Raw genomic sequence first — 21,131 nt, 5'->3', positions numbered from 1 at the left:
CATCATCAATGATTTGTCTGTTGAAATAGTCTAGTTGGCCATGCTTTTTCCAGTTGTTTAGATGGACTTAAATCTGTCCCTGAACGCGCTCCATGAATCATTGAGAAGAGAGCCCGTTGTTCAGACTGCAGCTGCTTTATTTTCTGACTCGACTGCAATTATTGTGTACAATGAAAAGCAAAGCCGCATTGCTCACAAACAGTAAACACAATAAATATATTTTATGAAAGCCAAAGCTCCTCCAACCAAAATGACTCCTGTTTAAAAAGAGTTATTTTAAACCTCTCAGAACATTCACCGTGTGTCACATGTTCTCTTATTCATGTTTTCTACTTGTTGTGCATTTATTGACCATTAGATCAAAAGTGATTAAAGAATCTCTCTGTGTGGTGCAACTTGAATACATAGAGAAGCTTTTTTAATTTTTAATGATTCATGGAGGATGGGTTATAAATATTTAAAGATCAACTAATTGCCAATCTTACTTCTATCACTTTTTATATTACTGATATTAACGCCAGTCAGTGAAGAAGCACCGAGAATACACAGATGTATTTTAAATGAGCCAAAGTTGTTTTTGCATCTCGTTAAAGAAATTGATGGCAGCAGCTTGAAGATTTATTTGAAGTAAAGGGCAAAGATGGGACGATGAGGCTGCATTTGAAGTTGTATGTCCAACCGTAGTGACTGGCCTCTCTTTGGAATCTGTCTTCAACAGGGAAGATGACCTTCCGCCGAAGAGGTCATCGTCAGTGAAAGCATTCCACGCAGACGCATCGTCCTCGGAGAACGACACGCTGACGTCTACCAACACGTACAACAGCCGCTACTGGCACAACCCCAAACCCAACTACGACACCAACTCCTACACCCGCTACAACGGAGACACACGCCACACCTTCTCCACTGCCGCCCATGGCGCCCACGGACACGGACAGGCCCCGAATGCAGGACACGGCCACGGCACAGTAGTCACGGCGCCCGGCTCGGCACCGCTGGCCCGACACGCGCAGCCTGCAACGGCAACGACGACGACGACAACGTCCTTCGCCAACGGCAGCCACACGCTCCCGCCGCCCAAGACTCTGGTGGTCACCACGAACTCTGCCCCATCCCCTCCCGCAATGGTGCGCAGCAACGGCACCGTGAGCCTCAAACCGGTGGTGAGCTCCGCACACGGGCAACACACTCACTCCTACGCCGTGAGCCAGGCCACGCTGGAGCGGATGGGGGCCGTGCCCGTCATGGTTCCTGCCCAGAGCAGAGCGGGCTCGCTGGTCTGAAGCTGATTTTGGAGAAAAAAAAAACAACTGACTGTTCGGTCGTGATGTCTGAAATCCTCCAATTAAAACCAGACTGAATCTGGGCTGAAGCAGCCCCCTGCCCTTTGCAGCTGTGTCTTTCTTTATCTATGTCTTGACCTTTTTATCTCAAAACGAACTGGGATTTTACAGCTCAGAGTTCCGTTAATGCCAATTCATCGATGGACACGACCCTCCGTTTTGTAGAGAAGTGTTACACAAAACTTACCCCCCCCGCCTCCTCCAACCCTCCTGGCAGGTGCTGAGGGAGCTACTTTCCAACTGCTTGGATGATTTTACAAAACTGTCGTGGAGGTTTTGTTTTTTTTTTTTTTTTTCCCAGCAACAACCTGGATTCCCCGATATTATTCAGGGCTGGGGATAGTTGTGATGAACGTGGACTCGAAGCAACGCAAGGCATTTTCATCTCAGTGTGTCCGTACTGCATGGTCAGAGAGAAGAGAGCTCGGATCTCCGCGCACATGCATGTGTCCCTTGTTTAAGGATGACAAATTAAGTCCATATTATTTCAGATGATTTGTATTGAAAGTAGTCAGTAATGATGACGAGGCTCGTGCATTGAAAAAGTGAATGTTGTGTTGGTAGAAACTTTAAAGATAAAAGTATATGAATGAAATGTCGATGGTTGAAAAGGCCTTAGGATCTTATAGAAAGGGTTTTATTGGGTGCAATACATCACTTATTATTCTTTATTTCACCGAATGCAAATTTTTTTTTTTGCACTTTTCAGAGTGATTTTATATCAAAACTACTGTCTTATGAGTAAGAACTCAGTCTTATGAATGCTTACCCACAAACGTCACTGCAACATGCAAAGTACAGCTGATATTTGAAGATAGCACACGTGCTGGATTCTCACCAGCACAACACTTTTCAAATCAGGAAGCCACCAGATGGATAATGACAACGTTTTTGCTGTGTTCATCCTTGCTGTTCATCAGTGCTGCTTTGTGAGGACGTGGATTAGAGGATGTCTTATTTCATAAATGCTTTATAAAGAGACAAATATATATTTAAAGGTGATTTTTTTTTTTTTCCCCTTTGACACCTACTGTTTTCTACTGTACATACTGTAACTCCAACAGTAGACTAGAAAGAAAATACGTTAACTTGTCTGACTGATGCATATTTTACAACTCGCGTGTCTTAATTTTAAAATTGATCTTTTTGTTATATAACACGACAAGCTGGAGATGATTTACAGCATTTTTTTGGTTTCAGTGACATGTTTTCTTTTAAAGATGGTTTCATCTTCTAGTGAGTTTTGCCATTTCATTACTAGCTCTGAGGTAAACACACTTTGGCTTAACACCAATAAATATATATTTAAATGGAAATAACAGACACCTAAACTGTACATGGTATGAAGTATCACTGTGTTTCCGATGTACTGTTTTTATATTTTAACCAAATTCCACTAGTGGGAAAGCAGTCTGGACTGTTAAAGTGTTTTTATTTGTACTTCACACGCAGTATTGGAAAGAGGTTTTATGTCTGTCCAAGTGTAATTCTTCTATGTGTTCAATTTAACTTTTTGATTCAGATTTTTTTTTTTTTTCAAATTGAAAACTTTCAAAAAAAAAAAAAAAACCTTCCAACTGTTACACAAACTGTTCATGATTTTTATTTCATCCAGATGACCTCACTGACTTAATATGGGAAAGACATTTCATGTCATTTCCTAGTAGGTGTTAGATGCATTCAAACACGGAGTGCTGTTACAGTTAATTGAATTTAAAAGAATTAGCAGTTAACTGAGGGTAGTGACAACTTACAGTTGTACACGTTGAAGCACTTCATACATATTTGGATCGCAGGAATGATAAATACCTACCAAGGTAATGTGCTTTTGTATGCATGGCGAGTCCTGCTGAGCACCAGTCAACAGATATGTGGTCGGATGTGTAGAGCTACAGCTAACACAGAGGTGGATAATTCAGAAATCCACCACACGAAAATTAGTTTTGATCTCAAATCTTCATTTTTATTTATTCATCACTCGGTTAGTTCTTTGTCGGCTTTCATTTGACCCAGGTCAGCTACACGGCCCTGCTTTTATAGACATATATCCTTTTCTTTCTTTCTTTCTTTCTTTCTCTTTTTCTTCCTCAAGGCTACTGTGTGGCAGAGCTACGGTGCTTTGGTTATACCACTACACACACACACACACACACACACACACACACACACACTCAAAGGTCAAAAGAGGTCAAAGTTGAAATATCAGTAATTTTCTTCTCGTCTATGTAGATTTCTCTCATCATGTCTCCCAGAGTCCCTGCCCTGAACACTGGCTGACAGCATCAAACGCAACTTTTCTCCTAAAATCTTTGGCTTCGTTGTCTCCAGAGAGAACAGTAACGCTGGAAAAGCTAAACTGAGATTATTCTCCATTCGTGACGAATGGAAAGAGCACAATCTGTAGAAATCTATTGAGGCTTAAACCCAGATTAAGTAAACTACCCAGGCCATAGTTTGGCATTTGGTGCAAAGGTGGTATATAGCTTGTGTATATAGATAAATAGCGACCTGCGGTATATTGCCAACAATAACAAAAAACTATGTGTAAATATGTATAAAAACAAATCTTGTTCTTACTGTTGGGGTTGAAATGAAATAATACTGAACAATAACACTGGAACTTGTAGTGAATAAATATTGTTAATACATTCTAGTTGGCTTCCTGCCCTTTATTTGTGTCTGTGTGAGTGTTTAGCGCCACACAAACTGTTTAATTGCTTCCCATATTTAAGGTAAATTTAAAAACATTGTTTTACACGAAAAAAACAGAGAAATAAACCTTCAAGAAAATTATCATTATTTAGAAACAATTCATTGTTCTGCAGCCAAAATTTACAGGATTTCTTTCATTGTGTTCAGGAAGGAGCAGCAAGTTCCCTCTGTGGCAGAATACCACGTAATATGAATAAAAAATTTCCGGCTTCGCTCAGCAAGCTTTCTATGAAACTCATTGAGCCTCCGGTGTTGCTGCAGGCTGTTAAGACGGCCATAAAAATGAGAAACTGTGAAGAATGACAATATGAAAAATATGCAAGTGTGCTAGTTCCTCCATGCCCTTGTAGTTTCTTTTCCCAAGACTAACAGCGTAATCCTGCATTAATGAAATACGCACGGACGAAGAGGTGGAATCGTGGCGCGTGGACGGATGGATTTTTCTCTTTTGAATATATGTCATAAGTTTAGCAATGAAAGGTTTTTCCATTTAAAGTCTGTTTAAAAAACAAAACAAAAACACATAACATATTTTTGAAACTGATTCTAGCTTGTTCACCTCATTACTACCCATTGACCAAACACACTGTGTCTGACACGCAGTTTGGACCTAATTTATGAGTTTGGACCAACCAGGAGAATCTCCGGGTACAACAGATTATGTGGGTGTTATAAAGTTATAATGAGGTCTACAGCATTATGTGTTTGTTTATGTGGGGACTGCTCCCCTTGGCAGGTCTATTGTGTATTTGGATAATTTATACATAGCTATTTTCATTTCATCCAGCTCAGCATGTCCTGTACTGCAGAGAAGTTCAGTTGAAGAATTGAGAGTTTGGATAAAATGCAGTTTTTGGGTGCATCACAGGAGGGCAGTGTTTTCCTGCAGCCGTGCAGCCTGAAAGTGCAGCGAAATGCTTCTTCTCTTCACCCTCGTGTCCTATCAGAACGGTTCCGGACAGTAAATTCTGGACCATTCATTATAAAAGCCAAATGGACTCATTCAAAGTTGGTGAAATTGAAGGAAAGTAACTGAATGGGAGAACACTCGTCTTAATGCAATTTTAACTGATGCATTTTAATGACATTAATCCTCACGGTTTAATTTCTTCTGTGAATTTCCATCAGTGCTGCCAGTTCCTCTTTTCCCCTCCCCCATCTAACCCGCCTCAGTTTTTAGAATCAACAGGAATGACCTTTGGAAAGAAAGCAGTGAAAAGGGCAGTAGACCAACACTCCTGAGGACTGGACTCATTATTGAGACTGTGAGTCCGGTCTACGTGTGTGTGTGTGTGTGTGTGTGTGTGTGCGCTCACCCCAAGTAGAGTTTGGGGATTCATTATCTTCTTTTCACATCTGAATCTTGATGAATCAAATAAGTTGTTCCCCCTTTTTTCTCTTTTCCTCCTTGAACCACAGCCGTGCTGCTGAACTTGCTTCAGACTGGCAGCGCTCCTGTACTGGCCTCTCTTCACTGGCTACCAATGAAGTACACAATCGACTTTAAGATTCTCTTATTTGCCTTTAAAGCACTGCATGGACTGGCCCCAGTATATATCTCAGAACTCCTTGTTCCCTATTCCACCCCCAGACTCCTCAGATCTACTAACTAATTACTGCTCTTCACTCCTCGCACCCAGCTAAAAACCAAAGGTGACAGGGCATTCTCAATTATTGGCCCCAAATTGTGGAATAGTCTTCCAGCTGCAATTAGATCTTTCCCCTCCATCGATATCCGCCTAAAGATGTTCTCAGTGGTCCTCAGCTTACCATGCTACTTTCTGCTTTTGTCATTGATATTGTTGTTGTTGTTGTTGTTGCTGTGGTGTGTTATGATTTTATCCCTGACACAGTGTTCAGTTTTTCTGTAAAGCACTTTGGTCAGCACTTGTTTTTAAACGTGCTCTATAAATAAACTGACTTTGAATTTGGGTTGTCCTCTCAAATTACTGTTAACTCTAGATTCTACTATATATATATTTTTTCTGTCTTATTTTGAAATAGGTTCGTGTGCCTCTACTTCCTGTTTGCATTTTTTCCACTGATTTCAAATTCCTGCCCATCCCCAATTAGCCTCACCTGAACCTAACCCTAACCCCAACCCTGACCATTTTTGCTGTGACCCCTCTAAATTTTGCATGGGTGGAGGTTTGCAGATGGTTAATAAAGACAACTTGCAGTGTTTGGAGTTGTTGAAGGCCGTGACTCCAAGCCGCAGTCCTGCTGACCCCGTGTCAGGGTAAAGTAACAAACCTGCTACCGGGCACGGAGGAAGAGCTCGCCAGTGTGCTGTTGTCGTGGTGTCGTGAGTCCATACCGCCGCATTGATTTTAAAATGAAAACCTCCTTGCCTCCTCAAGTCAAAACACTTTACTGATGAATTGAGGTAAAATGTCTCACAGCATAACAAAATTTCTGTGACAATTTTCACACCATATGTAACTTTATTCCAAACTTTCTGTGCACTACACATTTTTGGCCGCTTTGTAGTTTTGTCAGTTTAGTCAGAATTTTTCACTTGACTGAACTGATCAACTGATACAAAACCAGTGGTAGATATCAACGCTGACTAAATTGTGTGTCCACCTCTCTGTTTTCTGCCGGTTAATTTCCACCATTGAATATGCAAGGCCACCCTTTTTTTTTCCATTAAGCAATGAACAACATCTGCAGAACTCAATTTGATCGGTTAAAGTGCTACTGTTAAGGTGCTACGAGAAATATTAAAATATATCGAGCGCACATAAACACATAAGCAGCCACTGGCTCTCAGGCTCTAATTTCCAAATTGATATTAAAGCCATCTGTATGTTTTAGACAAAACACAAATCAATAACAATATCCAATCGGTAAATGAACATTACCACTGGAGAGAGGTTGCCTTTTGTCTAGCAAAACCAAGCTGCACATTTTGGATGAGACCGCTTCACACATTCAAGTAAAATGAAGGTGGATGGCTTTAAAAATGAGCAACTCCTGCCTCATGTGATTCCAACACATGCCAAACAGCGGTAGTCCATTTTTCATTAGAGGTAGGAACAAGAAAATATCAAAGTAAAACCTGCGTGTGTGTGTGTGTGTGTGTGTGTGTGTGTGTTTATACTCACACATACATACATACATACATACACACGCTCGCATTGGTCTTTGCGAGGGGAAAATGCAGGGCGGACAGGTGGCCACTCGTAGCGTTCAGTTGGCCTCTGGGGTTTCCAAAACTGAATGCACGACTCTTTTCGTGAAAAATTACTTTTGACATCTATTACATTGGTGTTCTCTCCCCTCCAGTGTTGACTACAGAGCAGCTGTCCCATAATAGCCCTGATCTATGAAACTGGCTGTTCGCCTTTTCTTTCATTCTTGCTTTCTCTGTCAAGACTTGTTTTATTCATTCGTTTATCCCAGTCTCTCTATCTGTACATTTCAGTCCCAGGTGATATTACCTTCCTTCAGTATCCCTTCTTGTTCACCATTGTGATGTGTTCTTTGTTTTTTTTCTTTGTCAGTTGAGTTTTTTATTTATTTTTTTGTTCTCCATAATTGTATAGTTTGTGTAAAAATGCTTTGGCAGCGTTGTTCTGTCTGCAGTCATGCCAATTGACGGTATGCTGCTTTTGCATTGGCAGCTGATCAAAGCCGTTGTTCAGCATTTGTTTGAGGTTTCAGTGTACAGCATTTAGTCTAAACATCTACAGTAACGTTGCTGCTGAGTGAGCTGACGTCCGGTACGCTGCGGCGGAGATCTCCAAGGTGTTGATCCGGTGTTTGTCTGCAGGAAGTTATAGATGCAGCCTGCATCTACTATTCCTCTGCAGATATTTCCCGGCAGTGATTAACAATTCAAATGCTAATGGGGATGCTTTAAAAACATCATACTTTTGGTGTTGGCTCTAAAATGCAGTAAACAACATAATATAATCAATGTGGCGTGTTTTTTTTTTTTTTTTAAACCATCCTTTGTTGCCACAGAAGCACCTGTTCCTCTCCCTGCACTTGCACAGTTTTTCATGTACTTGGCAGCTTTTGTGCTAAGCAGCTTGAAGAACTTGTTCCAGTTCTGCTGTCTCAGTGTCCTGTAATCCCAGGATGACCATCTGCTGAAGGAGTCCTTGTTCTTCTGGTTTTCTGAAGATGGTTCTTGGCTGTAGCTTTGGGCTCCGTGTACACGGAGCAGAATTAATTTTGGGACAAATTTGACGTTTTCAGTGATGGCGTTTGTGATGATGGTTAAGACTCGAAGTACGAGGCAGAATATTTGCAGAGCTAAATGATCGACGCTCCGTCTTCATACATGCGTACCGATTTTGCCATTGGCTTGCAGATTTTCCCCACTGAGGGATAAATCAATCATCACCTCTTGCCTTTTACCAAACCTGCGAATTCACCCATCTGTTACTGTAAACAGGATTATTTTTTTTGGAAATATAACAGTTATTGCTAAATATTTGTACATATAAGTTTAGGTCCTGATGCACCAGAACAATTGTAATATTCTTGGTGTAGGCCAAATGTGCCCAATTAAGAAGGAAGCGACAAATGAGTGAATAAAAGAAAAACATCAATACAATTGTCCAACAACTGCATGAAGAAACTGTGTGTTGTGCTGGTAGAGCCGTCCTCTGGTCTGATGGAGTTACAGAAGTTCTATATATGTCGTTAACCCCCTCGAGTCGAAGGTCAGAGCAGTCGATCTGGGAGAGTCTGGAGAGGAAAAAAAAAAAAGAGAGAACTGAGAAAACTGATGGAAAGCACCGACAAGGTGGTTGAGCTCAGAGGGAGCGATTGGCTCAGGAAAACTATTTAAACATTGATAAAGATAGTAGTTATTTTTCCGAAGAAGACTTTTTGAAATATTTACTGCACCTATTTTCAAAAAGAGCTTTGTTGTCTCTTTAGTGTTGCAGGATAAAGTGTATAGTAAATAGACAGTAGATGATAATAAAATGCGCCGTGTGTGCACCCTAACATTCTGCAGCCGGAGGAAAAAAAAGCCTAAAAGCAACGGTAACAGCAGAGGAAGGACTTTAAGGGATTCAATTTATCAGCTCTGACATCCAATTCTCTGCTGGAGTTACTTTGTGGAGGCTCCTCAACAGTATCTAATGGAGATGACAGGAACAGTGGAGGCTACAGAATGGGGGTTACTTAAAATATTTAGGTGAAGCGCCTCCTAACATCCCAACTTCTTTCCATTTTAATTATCCCTCTATATTCAACTTTATTTCTCGCTGTTTGACAGTATCACATTTGCACTTTGTGTCCTTTATTTCACCCAACTCCTCAGTGATGCTGTTTTTTACAAGACGGCAACGTTTTTATGGTTTATCGCACAATCTTCCGGTCTTTCGTGGTTGAACAAAGCCTGAATAGGAGTTGGTGCCGACTGTTCCGCATATAAAAAAACAAAACGCATAATTCTTCCTCGTGAATCCTTGAGGTCAAACGGAGGTGTTGAATGCATAAAAGCAACCACTATTGTTTACATCCATGGTAGTAGCCTTTACTCTTCCAATTCCTTCCCTTTCCATTCCACATCAACGCTACATGTGACATCTCAGGCAACAATGTTTTTGCGAGCAAGCGCCACCGCCCAACTCCCTCCGTAAAAGCCCTGCATCTATATTCTGTATTTTATTGCGACATTCTCACGTGATAAAGAACGCAATAAATTGCTTTGCCTCGTCTTGCAATAGAAGTAGCAGAAAAGACACACGCGCGCACAAAAAACAAAAACAAACAACTTGTTTCTCTGATGTTCATCTAGTGAGCTACATCTGGGAAGCAGGCAGTGGGATCATATTTTCCTGGCAAACAGAGACGACATAATTCTGCCACTGCTTGAACATCAGCGTCGGTTGTTTATGGGACAGAGGAAGGTAATTTTGAGTGAGATGTCTCTCGCACACAAATTCTCAAGATCTTCTCCACTTTGCCTCGAGTTTAGCTCCAGTTTAGCGCCATTTCATTGAGCAAGGACGAAGACTGTGTGGTTCTGTTTGTCGGGAACAATCAGCTTAATTGGAACTGAAATGCTGGACCTCTCAAGTCTATTACGCTGTTTGAAGGTGCAGTCACAGGTTTTAAGGTTGGGCCTTCAGTTGGGCTGACTAAGATTAGGTTAAACAGCTGGGGAATGATACCAGTGACAGGTCCGTCTCCAACAGAGTAAGACAACAGCGTGTGTGTGTGAATGATCCCGAACACTATTAGGATTAGGAAATTGAAAACAGAACGCTATAAATACCAGCACACAGGAGGGGAGGTGATATTTAGAGCTTTGTATCTGTTTAATTGGGCAAATGTTGAGATGGAGAACAGATAGAAGTCCCAGCTCGCAAAATGAACTCTTCATTGACCGGCCGAAGCCCAAAAAAAACCCAAAACAAAACAAAAAAAAAAACAAAACACCATGCAACACGTTCATCAAGGGTTAATGAAAGGTGCATCAGGAGAGTGACATGAAATGGGACAGTGCTCCCAAGAAAATGGAACAGAAACACATATTACATTTTACACTTACACTAATCAGGCCCCATGCTGTGCCTGTCACTTTGCTGTTTTTTTTTTTTTTTAAATCATTCAACTATTTCATATTCTTGAAGCGCTTCTTTGTGCTTCAGCTGTAACGTTGGCAGTCTATCACAGGGCTGACACGTGAAGCTAAGCGAATGCTCATAAATCAACTTGAATATTCAATGGAGACTGTTTCCACAAGCGAGTCCGTCCCCGCAGAATTCCAGGTTTGAATTTCCACCTGTACAGCAGAAGTAAAAATGTTTACACCCAACTTGTTGAACGGGTTTCGACCTCTATTGCTGATTTTCAAAATTCTGATAGTTTAAGAGACAGTCTGTCTTCGACTTTGTGTTGTCCGATTGTTGATTTTCTCGTAGGGTGAGTCTTGCACGTGAACCGATCGGCCTTCTGCATCTCTAGCGCTTAAGTGTTTTATTGGGGATCCGCAAGACCAAGAAAAGCTCATTATCAGACCTTGAACTGGACCCAACACAATGTTAGATGAACATTTTCTCCCAGTAAGACACTCTTTACACCTTTAAGCAGTGAGAGAGAGAATCCCATCAGAGCAGTAACACCCTTTAAATCTAATGCATTTATGGAGACAATTGAAGTGAAGTGGAGGATCATTACTGCGTCCATCTTGTCCCCTTCATAAGTGTTGAAGTGATGGAGCCTCAGTCTTCTCGCATGCTGTGTGTTACCTCCCTGCTAAGGCCTTTTAGTTACACTGACAGGAAAGAGAGGTATGATTGCATTGCGAAGAGAGAAGGGAGGATGTTTCTGTGCTATGATGGAATCAAATTTAAGTCTTGTGTCAAGGCCATGCCACCTGTCACATAGTTAGTTTCCTAGCTGCTGGCAAGGACTGTTCGGGTCCCTCAGTGTCCATTCCCATTTGATTTCCTCCTTTTCCTGCCCGTTATTTCGTTCTCCTTTCTCCCTCCTTTGTCACCTTATCATTTCACCGGCTGTGGTGATGGGGGTGACAGAGGAAAGAGATGAACAATTCTTCCCTTAACGCAAGTATCAATGGAAATGTAAAATAGCTGTTGGCTCCCTGAATATGGCATTTGTCAGTTTGTCACGCAGAGTAATGGAGGAAGGGGCTACGTGGTGGTGGACGAAGTGATGGCTGCACAGAGCATCTGGGAAGATTCACCTGAAGCAACACTCTTCATCCTGCCAAGGTGATGAAGCGAAGACATTTTAAACCATCAGGAGTCTCGTATCTGCCTTTGTTTTCCCACGCATGTAATTCCAACTACTTCCTCAGCTTGGAACTTTGTTTCGAAACTGCCTTTAAGATTTGGGCTCTCGAAGTAATTCCCTACTTCACCCTCTTGTTCCCGTCATTGTCTTTGTCATTTCCTTGGACCAAAATCTGAAAATGTTCTTTTGCTGGGCTTGTCCTTTGTCCTGATTGCCATTTTCAGCCTCCTTACCTGCTTCTGACCTATTTCTTGCATTTTCTCCAGCTCAGTAGCTATTCTCTCCTCTCTAAAACACCATCAGCTGTCCCAGTCTGCCTTGATTTCCCTCCAGCTGTTCTCATCTGGCAGGAAAGCAACTCTGATTCTTTCGTTAACCTCCTTCCAGGCAGCTCAAGCTTGTCGTTTTGGGCCTTCTGGAAAAGGTTGAACCCTTTGTCTTGATATCTCCGGAGGGGAGGTTGTTTCATTTTTTTAATCTTAATCTTCTTTCCATTCTTTTTATGTTCAGTGTCAATCTATTTCCAAGACTATGAATTTAAAACTGCAATGATTTTCTCTACATCAAATAATTTCAATTCACTTCATATAAAAATTGTCACATTGCAACCGCATGACTTAACTTTAGTACAATAATGTCTGACGAGCTGCTGAAGTCATTTTTATCCATCTGATTAATACCCCAAAGCCTATAAAATTCTTCCTGGCAGCTCCCATTGTCAGTCCCACTCAAACCTTCAGCGCCATTCTTGGGGAGGAAACTGATCCCGGGCAGCGCAGGCAACCACAAGAGTAAAAAGCAACCATGCAGGAAACGGCAGACTTGACAGCACAGAAGAACTCCGGCATTCTAGATAACGCAAGTGTCACTGAATCCTCCTCGTGTAGGGAAAACATTATTAAACGCAAAGAAACGCAGCCGTGTTGGCAGGTGGCAGGTGACACAGTCAATCAGCTAATGAGCAGAAGCAAGAAGTTTTCAGGAACCGCCGAGTCAGTCGAATGAACACCAAACAGAAAGACGAAAGAAGGCGACTTTAAATCCCATTTCTCCGAAAAAATATTGAAATATTGAAATCATATTACTTTATCTTGCTGGTCACAACTGTTTATATCTATTCATTTTATGACAACACTGAAGAATCTTTAAAAAAAAACCCAACTATGAAATTATTTTACCCATGTTCTGACTTCGCACATATTTCACTTTGGAGACCTTTTCAAGATTTGCTGGAAAATGCATCGCGTTGAATTTCTAGGTCCTAGTTTTGTGCACAGATCTGACCATTGTGATAAAAATGCGGCTGCTTACATTCCTGAGAGTTTGAAGATGAAGTGGCTGTCGGAGAATGCAGGGTCAGGGGCAGGTCTACCTGGACTTGACTTCCTCTTGACGCTGTGAGGTTATTTTTTATGGAAGGGATATTTGACAGCCAATCACCTGCTCAGCAGCCTGGACGATACACTGGTAGATGTCCTTGGAGAGGGGAGGAATCTGTGGAAAGCGAGACAGCAATAAATATGTAAAAAAAAAAAAAAAAGGTTACGGTTATTAACCAGCAGAACTTGGCTAGAGTTAGCTATGAAGCAAATGGATTGTTCACCTGTATATTATTGGACTATAACCAGGAGAAGACTGCCGCTAATGAAATGGAGAGGAGAGACCAAACTTCTACAATAAAACATCCCTCTGTGGTTTCCCAAACTTTCTGCGTTTGTTGTTAATGCTCTGACTGCTTCATTTTCCCTGTTATTGCTCAGGCTGGTTTTACATACAAGAATCAATTCGGTCACACACATATTGTTCATCTGCTTCATCAAATCCTGTGTTTGGAAGATTTTATGGCGGCTTTGGCTCAGGAGGTAGAGTGGAGGTCGGATCCCTTCAGCGTGTGTCCTTGTGCACAGTACTGAACTTTGTATTTCTGTTAATAGCTGCTCCATCACTGTACCTGTGTGTACGTGTGCATGAAGGTGTGAGTAAATGGTTCAATCAGTATCCAAAGGTTCACCTTTACAAACAGTGTTTGCTCTTGATATGATTTTCACTTGAATTTCTGTAGCTGCGAAGAGACTTGGTCCCACTTCACTCCATTTTGCCTTTTTTTTTTGTAACACATAATCTTATCCCACTGGGAATCAGAGGAACTGTCTATATATGACAAAGTGTGGTGCAAAGAGAACGGAAATAGCAGAATGCATCATTTCAGACAGGAAGGCGTTCCCAAAGTATGATGTATTTCAATAGGTAAATACAGTTAGCAGTCAATTCTGCTCTTTGAACCAGATTTCTCAGTAACTGTGAGCTGAACGCTGACTCTCGAATCACCCACTTGTTGTGCGCCTGCAAATGTGTAACAGCACCGTACATGCAGGCCTCACAGAAATACAACCTAGTTATTTTGCGACCACTATCTGTGTTCTCTTTGGCACTGACTGCACAGACCTGCCTCGCTGTCCTCCAAAAAAAAAAAAAAACCTTCAATGGAGCTCATCTCCACCAAGAGTGATGATTCATTCGGGTTGACGTAATGCGCGTATTTAAAAAAAAAAGCTAAACAAAACATTGGACCTGACAGAATTAAATAAGGTAAGTTCACCTCTGCTAATGAAATGTCTCAGAAAGCTTTGATTTGTATGAAAGTGTGAAATTGAATGGACTGGCAAATTCAGCATGTAAATAGCAAGATAACCACTTTCTTTGATTATTAATGGGTTTGTAAGAATAATTTTACACCATGAAATGGTGCGTTCTATTCTGCAAATCCTTGAGGTTAACTTCACGGTCACGATAAATGTATATTTATTGTTAACAGCGGATTAAGGAGGTGAGCGTCGGGATCGACTCCAGGCAAAATGGTTTGTGTTGTGCAAACTCGGTGCTGAGACAAGACGGGCGTTTTTATCGCTGCAGTTCTACTAGATATGCACACACACTCTCAGAAAAAGGAGAAGCGGGCCAGTGTCATGAATAAACGTTCCCTTTTGTGCCTCACTGTTATTCACAGGCTTTTTGTGTGCCAGCGTAGATCTTGAGATGGCAACCATCTGATCTGTGGCTGTTGCAGTTTTGAGTACATGAAACAATATGCCATTAATCAAACCAATATCTGGCTTCTGGGAATTGTTTTTTGATTTGATCGTAACTTTTGCTCCGTTTCCTCTCCCCTCAAGTGCTCTCCTGTCACACTGCACTCTAACCTGTTTTTATTTCCTGCTTTTTTTTGGTTGCCCCTAACATTTCAGTCACTGTCAGATACGGTGGTCTCTTTAGCACCATCCTAACATCCTAACGGTGGATGAAAAGACGCAAACACGAAAATGAGATTCACTAAAGAATGAAACGTAACATATATGCAAACACATTAACTAATTCATGCGGTACAGCTATGGCTCCGGGTTTTTCATTCTCTGTGCTGTTATTGAAGCTGTTTACTATAGATGTACTTTCTTTCAGCACAGTGACACAGCCTTTCTCCATTCTGAATAATTCATGACTCACCCTGCAATTTTCCAACATTTACAAACTGACTGATGGCCAATGTTCAGCTCTACTGTACATTATGTTCTCGGAGATGCGCAGTACCAGTCTCATATGCCATCTGAATTATTAAGTGTTTGTCGCTGAGAAAAATAGATTTCCCTGCTTTCCTATGCCATGTCCCACACCCCAAAGTGTTGTCCTTAAGCTGTCCTTTAACACCAAAAAAGTTAAGTGTGCACATTTTCCTGATGAAAACAAACGGGATCTGTATGTAAATGCACGCTGTGCTTAAGTGCAGCATCAAGTCTGGACCAGTGTAAATGTTGACATGCTGTCCTCTGAGCAAGCGAAGCACCAAATCCATCCATCATCCAGTCCATCCTAACCTTTGAAGCAAAGACAGCCACGGCATATTGCAGGGAAAATCTTGCATCATGTTCCTCCAACCCAAGTATTGTCCAAGAGGCCAAAATAGTCTCTGCGGAGGAGAAGAGATCAGATCTTACAAACAGGAAGTCATACAATATGTAGGTGCTTCTGTGACTGGAGCTGGTTTTCCGTTCTTCCTCCTAAACCTGAAAAAAGGCTTGTTTTCCACATTCTCCTGTGTGCCTGCGTTCAGCAACAAATCTAATCAAGCTATACTTCCAACATCAGAGTCCGTGGAGACAGTGAAGCTTTACCACTCGTTCCCCGATGGATGCTCTGCACCACTAAACAGCCCGAGTGTCCATCACCACGCCTTCAAGGGTGACTCTGATCCAGATTCCTGTCGGGAAAAACTCCTGCTGAAGCACTCTGTGGTTCTCAGAAGGACGGTAACATGTTGGAAATGTCAGAGCTCGTAATTACACAAAAGCTTCCTTGTAGCTGCTGGAGTGTCAGTGTTTTTCTGCAGGGCTGCCAGGCAGAATGGTTAATGACTTCGATGGGAATCCTCTTAAATTACTCGGCCTGAATGAGGCTTCGCAGATATTCCTGAGACTTGATTCAGAGCACATATATTTGCACTCCAACAACCCAAATGTGAATTTGTGTATGTGATGCATGACCTTGCAGACTGATTTTTTTGCATATGCAGGGGGGTCAAGGATGAGGAGGCACTGCGTTCGCCACGAAGTTTCAAATACAAACTGTCTCAACAAAGTTTACTCCCATTTTCTTATTGTGAACATTGTATACTTGGAAAAATTGATTTGTTTATTATGTTTTATTCAATTTTTTTGGTGCAAAATTCACCAGAGAAGTCATCAGCAAGCAGCAGAGGAAGCTGGCTTCATGTCTGCAGCCCATCAAATGCTCTCTTCACAACGGCAAACAGTGCGAGACAGGGCACCCATTTCAATTATGTATGGCTTACAAATCATTTGGTAGTCATGTTTGATTATGTAGGCTGTAAGAAAATGTTTCATTCAGCTATGCAAAACAGTAACAAGATGTTCAGAACAAACTACGATGAATGCTTTGATTTCCTCTCTGCTCTGAAACGAGCATAAATAATAAATTACAATGTAAATGATAAAATGGCATGAATAATTTAACCAATATGTCAAATAATCCAGAACAAAACAAAATGACTGCATGGTTTTTGTCAAATCAAATTCTGGGTTCAGTCCCCCCCCCCCCCCCCCCACCCCCCCACCCACACACACACACACACACACACTTGGGTAACACCTTGATCTGTTTCAGGATAACAGATTTATCATCACAATTTGTCTTTTTTTTTTTTTTTTTTATGACAACCTTAATTATCTTTGATTTATTCCAGACACGCTCCACAGAGTTAATGTGTGTGGTGGCCTACTGAGCTCATCTAATACCAAAGGACCCCCCATCATCCCTAACCCTTATTTTTTATTTTTTTTTTATTTCTATTCCTTGTCCCCCCCCCCCCCCACCTTTCTGCAGACACTAGATGGCAGGACAGACCAGACCAGGCCATTACCGGCGCACCGCAGCAGCTCCACGCAGGCACAGACAGTTCCGCGTTTGATTCCCCGGCACTTGTGCGGTTTTCCCCCCATAAGCTGCTGCTGCCGCCGCCGACGCTCAGCTGCTTCCTGTCTCACCGAGGATAGATCTCTTTTTTTTTAAAAAACAAAACAAAACAAAACAAACAAACAAAAAAAAAAAAAACCCTTCGAGCTCAACATTTTTGCCCGGCGGACGCCGACCCACCCCGCCGGGAGACCAGCTTTCGTCTGCAGAAGCGTCGGGCTGTTGGAGCGGACACACACACGCACACGCAGAATAATAATACTAAAGAAAAAAACAAGCAGACACCATGCACTACTTCTGGATTTACAGCGTTTGGATCCCCGGCGTCGTTTTCCTCTTCGGATTTCAAGGTAAAGGCTCGATTGTTTGTTTGCGTGCTTGTTCTGTTTATTTATTTGTTGGCGTTATTTCAGACGCCAGGGCGACTCCGGCGCGTCCGTGCTGTGATTTCATGGGCAGTCTTTGGTTGATTGTTCGGACAGCTCGGGGTTCAGGGCCGCGTCTGGCTCCCCTGACTTTCTGTGTTTGACTGGGGGCTGGAAACGTCAGATACCTGAGCACCTGAGCGCGCGGGCAGGTGCGAAACTTGGAACCGGGGCAACATGGCTCACCCCTGGATTGGCTTTCCTCCTCCTCCTCCTCCTCCTCCTTCTTCTTCTTCTTCTTCTTCTTCTTCTTGCAGGATGACGCACAGCTGCTGGGATTAAATAGCTCAGAGCAGGAAAGTCTGACAGCCAGATAATAACCTGTTGCATGTTACCCCCTATTTGTGTCTAATGTACAGCAGCTGTAGTCGCACTGCCCGAAGAGCAGAGCCTTTTTTTTTGGGGGGGGGGTTTGACTGATGACTGCTTGTCTGGTATTTTAGAATAAAATCTTACATCTTGTTCAAGGAGACCAGAAAAAAAACAACAACAAAAAAAAAAAAAACAACAACAACAAAATAACACCTGCCAGTCAGACAACAGCTCGCAGTTGGAGGACCAACAAAAAGCCTCCTCAGATGCTGACAAATAGCTCGGCCGGTCAGCAGCCAACGCTCACGCCGTTGGCGTTCACCGCTCCTGATGTTCAACGTCAGTGTTCTTTAGTCGGAATGATGAAGGTGGAGATGAGCTGGCGGGGGCCGCCGGGCATCACACTCGGCCTCAAACCTAAACTCACCCACCGAGATCTCATGGGGCCCTCAATAGACCAGCAATCGTGTTTTTTTTTTTTTTTTTTTCCTCCTTCATATTTTATGAGATGGTACAGGATATGCCGGGAAGACTTAGTGGAAGGATTTCTTGTTATAGATACTCCAGAATCACAATGGAACAGCAAACCCTGCTGTAGGTACAGAGGGAGCTTGCGCTTTCTTTTGCAAGCCTACAAATCAACCAGTTGCCTCGTTCTCCCCGGGGTTTGGTATTCTTATTTTGTCTAGACTTTCTTTTTAGTGGTCTGACCTCACAGATCTCTCCTCACTGCACCCATGAATGTACTAATAGAGCTGATTTGGCCCATCTCAGGGAGCTGAGAGCTGAATCAATTAGCTTCTCTTGTCTCCCACAGGAACAGAGCACCTAAACCAGCGTACACCCTGACCAAGCATATTGGATTCACTTTAACACTGTACTGATACTGGCGGGCTGCCTGGGCAGTGCGAAACACCAGATGGGGTGGAGGGTAAATATCAGGGGAGAAATGATAGAACGACAGCGAGAGAGAGGGACAGAAAACCAGTGATCCATGGTGGAAATATTCTTTTTCCATTTATGATTAGACCTCAGTAGTAGACGTCCATTGTTCTGCTGTTCTACTTTCTAAAAGTTCCTCTGCGCTTCACCGTCGCCTGACAAATGTTCTGGGTTTCATCTCTGTGTCCTCAAAATGAATCAGGCCCTCCAGACTAATGAATGGTTCAGTGTAAAATTAGCCGTGATACCACTGGTATTTGGTCACGGAGCAGATGATGATAAATTGACTACCTAAGCACAGTCTCCAATCACGCTGACTTAGCCCTGTAAACTCTTTATTCTCCTCTCTGAACCTTATTATAAGATGAATTATAAGGTGCCGCTGGGATATTTTTTTTTCTTCCTCCCAGCAGAGAGTGGTGAGAAGTTTTACTTTTTGACTTGAAATAATACTTTAAAAATCAAAAACAAACAAAAAATCCCACAGCCTAATATGTTGATGGTGCACTTCCATTACTTTAATTGTGAATGACTTGAACGCACCACAAAGCACTGCTTGATGTCAAAAGTAGTTCACTTTGACTGGATTTTATTTTTATGTGAAAACATAGCAAATATTTTGACAAAAAGACGAACTCGGCTTTATTCATTTTGCAAGGGACCTTGTAACGATTCATAACGACTTGATTTAAGATTGTTTTGAGGGGCGGCAAGTTGGTGTGGCGGTTTGCCTTCTCTTTTCATTCATTCATCTTTTCTGCAGCCAATCCCAGCTCAGCACTGGGCGAGAGGCGTGTACACCCTGCACAGGTCGCCAGTCCATCACAGGGCCAACACACAGAGACAGACAGAGACCAACAACCACTCACACACCTACAGACAAGTTAGTCACCAGTTAGTCTAAACATGATGAGGGTGGGAGGAAGCCAGAGGAAACCCACGCAGGCCCGGGAACAGAACTTCCAACCTTCTTGTTGTGGGGCAACAGCACTAACCACTATGCCCCCTTCCCTTTGCCTTTTTGCCTCTTAGTCAAAAAGGTTCTGGGCGGGGCGGCTTGCTGTGTGGAGTTTAAATGCTCTCCTTCTGCACGGGCTCTCTCCAGGAGCATCAGCCTCCTGCCACAGCCCAAACACATGCACGTTTAGTTTAACTGCTGACTATAAAAGTTGCCCTTAGGCGTGAATGGCTGTTAGTCTCAGTGTGTCTATATGTGTCGGCTCTGTGATAAACTGGCGACCTGTCTGGGGCGCACCCCGCCGTCGCCCACTGTCAGCTGTGATTGCCTTCAGCTTCTGTGACCCTGACGGATAAGCAGTATAGATAATGGATGGATGGAAGGTTGTATTGTTTTTTTGTTTTTTTTTATTTAAAAAGGATGTTTACTGAAAAAATAGTGTTTGTTTCTTACTAAAACGTAAGATTAGGGGACTTCATTGTGTTTTGTAGCCATTTTAAAGAGTGCGAGCCGTATTTTCATGATTACCACAATAATGGTCAGGATAATGGTGGCATAAAATTTTCATATCAGTCCACGCTGAGTAGAAATGGCTGCCGACAGCTCTCAGTGATTTGTCTGCTTTCCTGATCCTGGTAAGCCCTACGAATGGATAATCATCCTCCTTCCCTCAGATCATCAGACGGCCTTGGTCAGTAAACAATGTCTGACTGCATGACTCGTGTGATCGACTGTCAGTGAACTGTCGGGTGACGAGCCTCATTTCTGGGATGACAGCTGTACTTTTTTTTTTTTTTTCTTTCTTCCTTCCTCTCCCACTGAGCTTTGTTACGTCTGGACTTCAGCAGCTGTGTCTCCGTCTTCTCCGTCTTTCACTGCTCATGTATGTCGCACACGCGTGTGTATGTGTGTGTCTTGTGCACATGTGTTGAGTACGACTTCACTGCAGTGTCTGTGAGCTCCGTGTGGAAAAACATTGATCTTTCTAAGAACTTCTTAGGAGTGGCCCAGCTGGATAGAGGCCTTTTCTTTTATTATTTGTCGTCTTGTTGTGTATATATAGGCTAAACCCAGTCAGTGTTGTGTGTCAAAGATCAGACCCAACATGTATTTCTACCATGGCGGTTGTCTGAGGTGAGAAGATAAGTGATATTTGCTGACTGGCTTTTGGTTTTACATCACAAGCCGGAGGATGAACATGCGCCTGCCTTTGTTTTTCGAGCTGCA

General features: G+C 42.5%; 1 protein-coding gene across 1 annotated transcript in view; it reads left to right on the top strand.

The window, feature by feature from the left end:
* Positions 1 to 1,540, top strand: part of igsf11 (immunoglobulin superfamily member 11) — a 79,132-nt gene extending 77,592 nt beyond the window's left edge. Inside the window, exon 7 of the mRNA XM_029518032.1 lies at positions 719 to 1,540. Within this exon, the coding sequence (XP_029373892.1) occupies positions 719 to 1,283 (565 nt within the window). The 3' untranslated portion in view covers positions 1,284 to 1,540. The remainder of the gene's footprint in view (positions 1 to 718) is intronic.
* The last annotated feature ends 19,591 nt before the right edge of the window (positions 1,541 to 21,131 follow it).

Source organism: Echeneis naucrates, chromosome 13 (assembly GCF_900963305.1).
Source record: "Echeneis naucrates chromosome 13, fEcheNa1.1, whole genome shotgun sequence".
In the NCBI taxonomy this organism is placed as follows: Eukaryota; Metazoa; Chordata; class Actinopteri; order Carangiformes; family Echeneidae; genus Echeneis; species Echeneis naucrates.
Note: the sequence above shows the minus strand (reverse complement) of the source record. Positions and strands in the feature narration are given on the sequence as shown.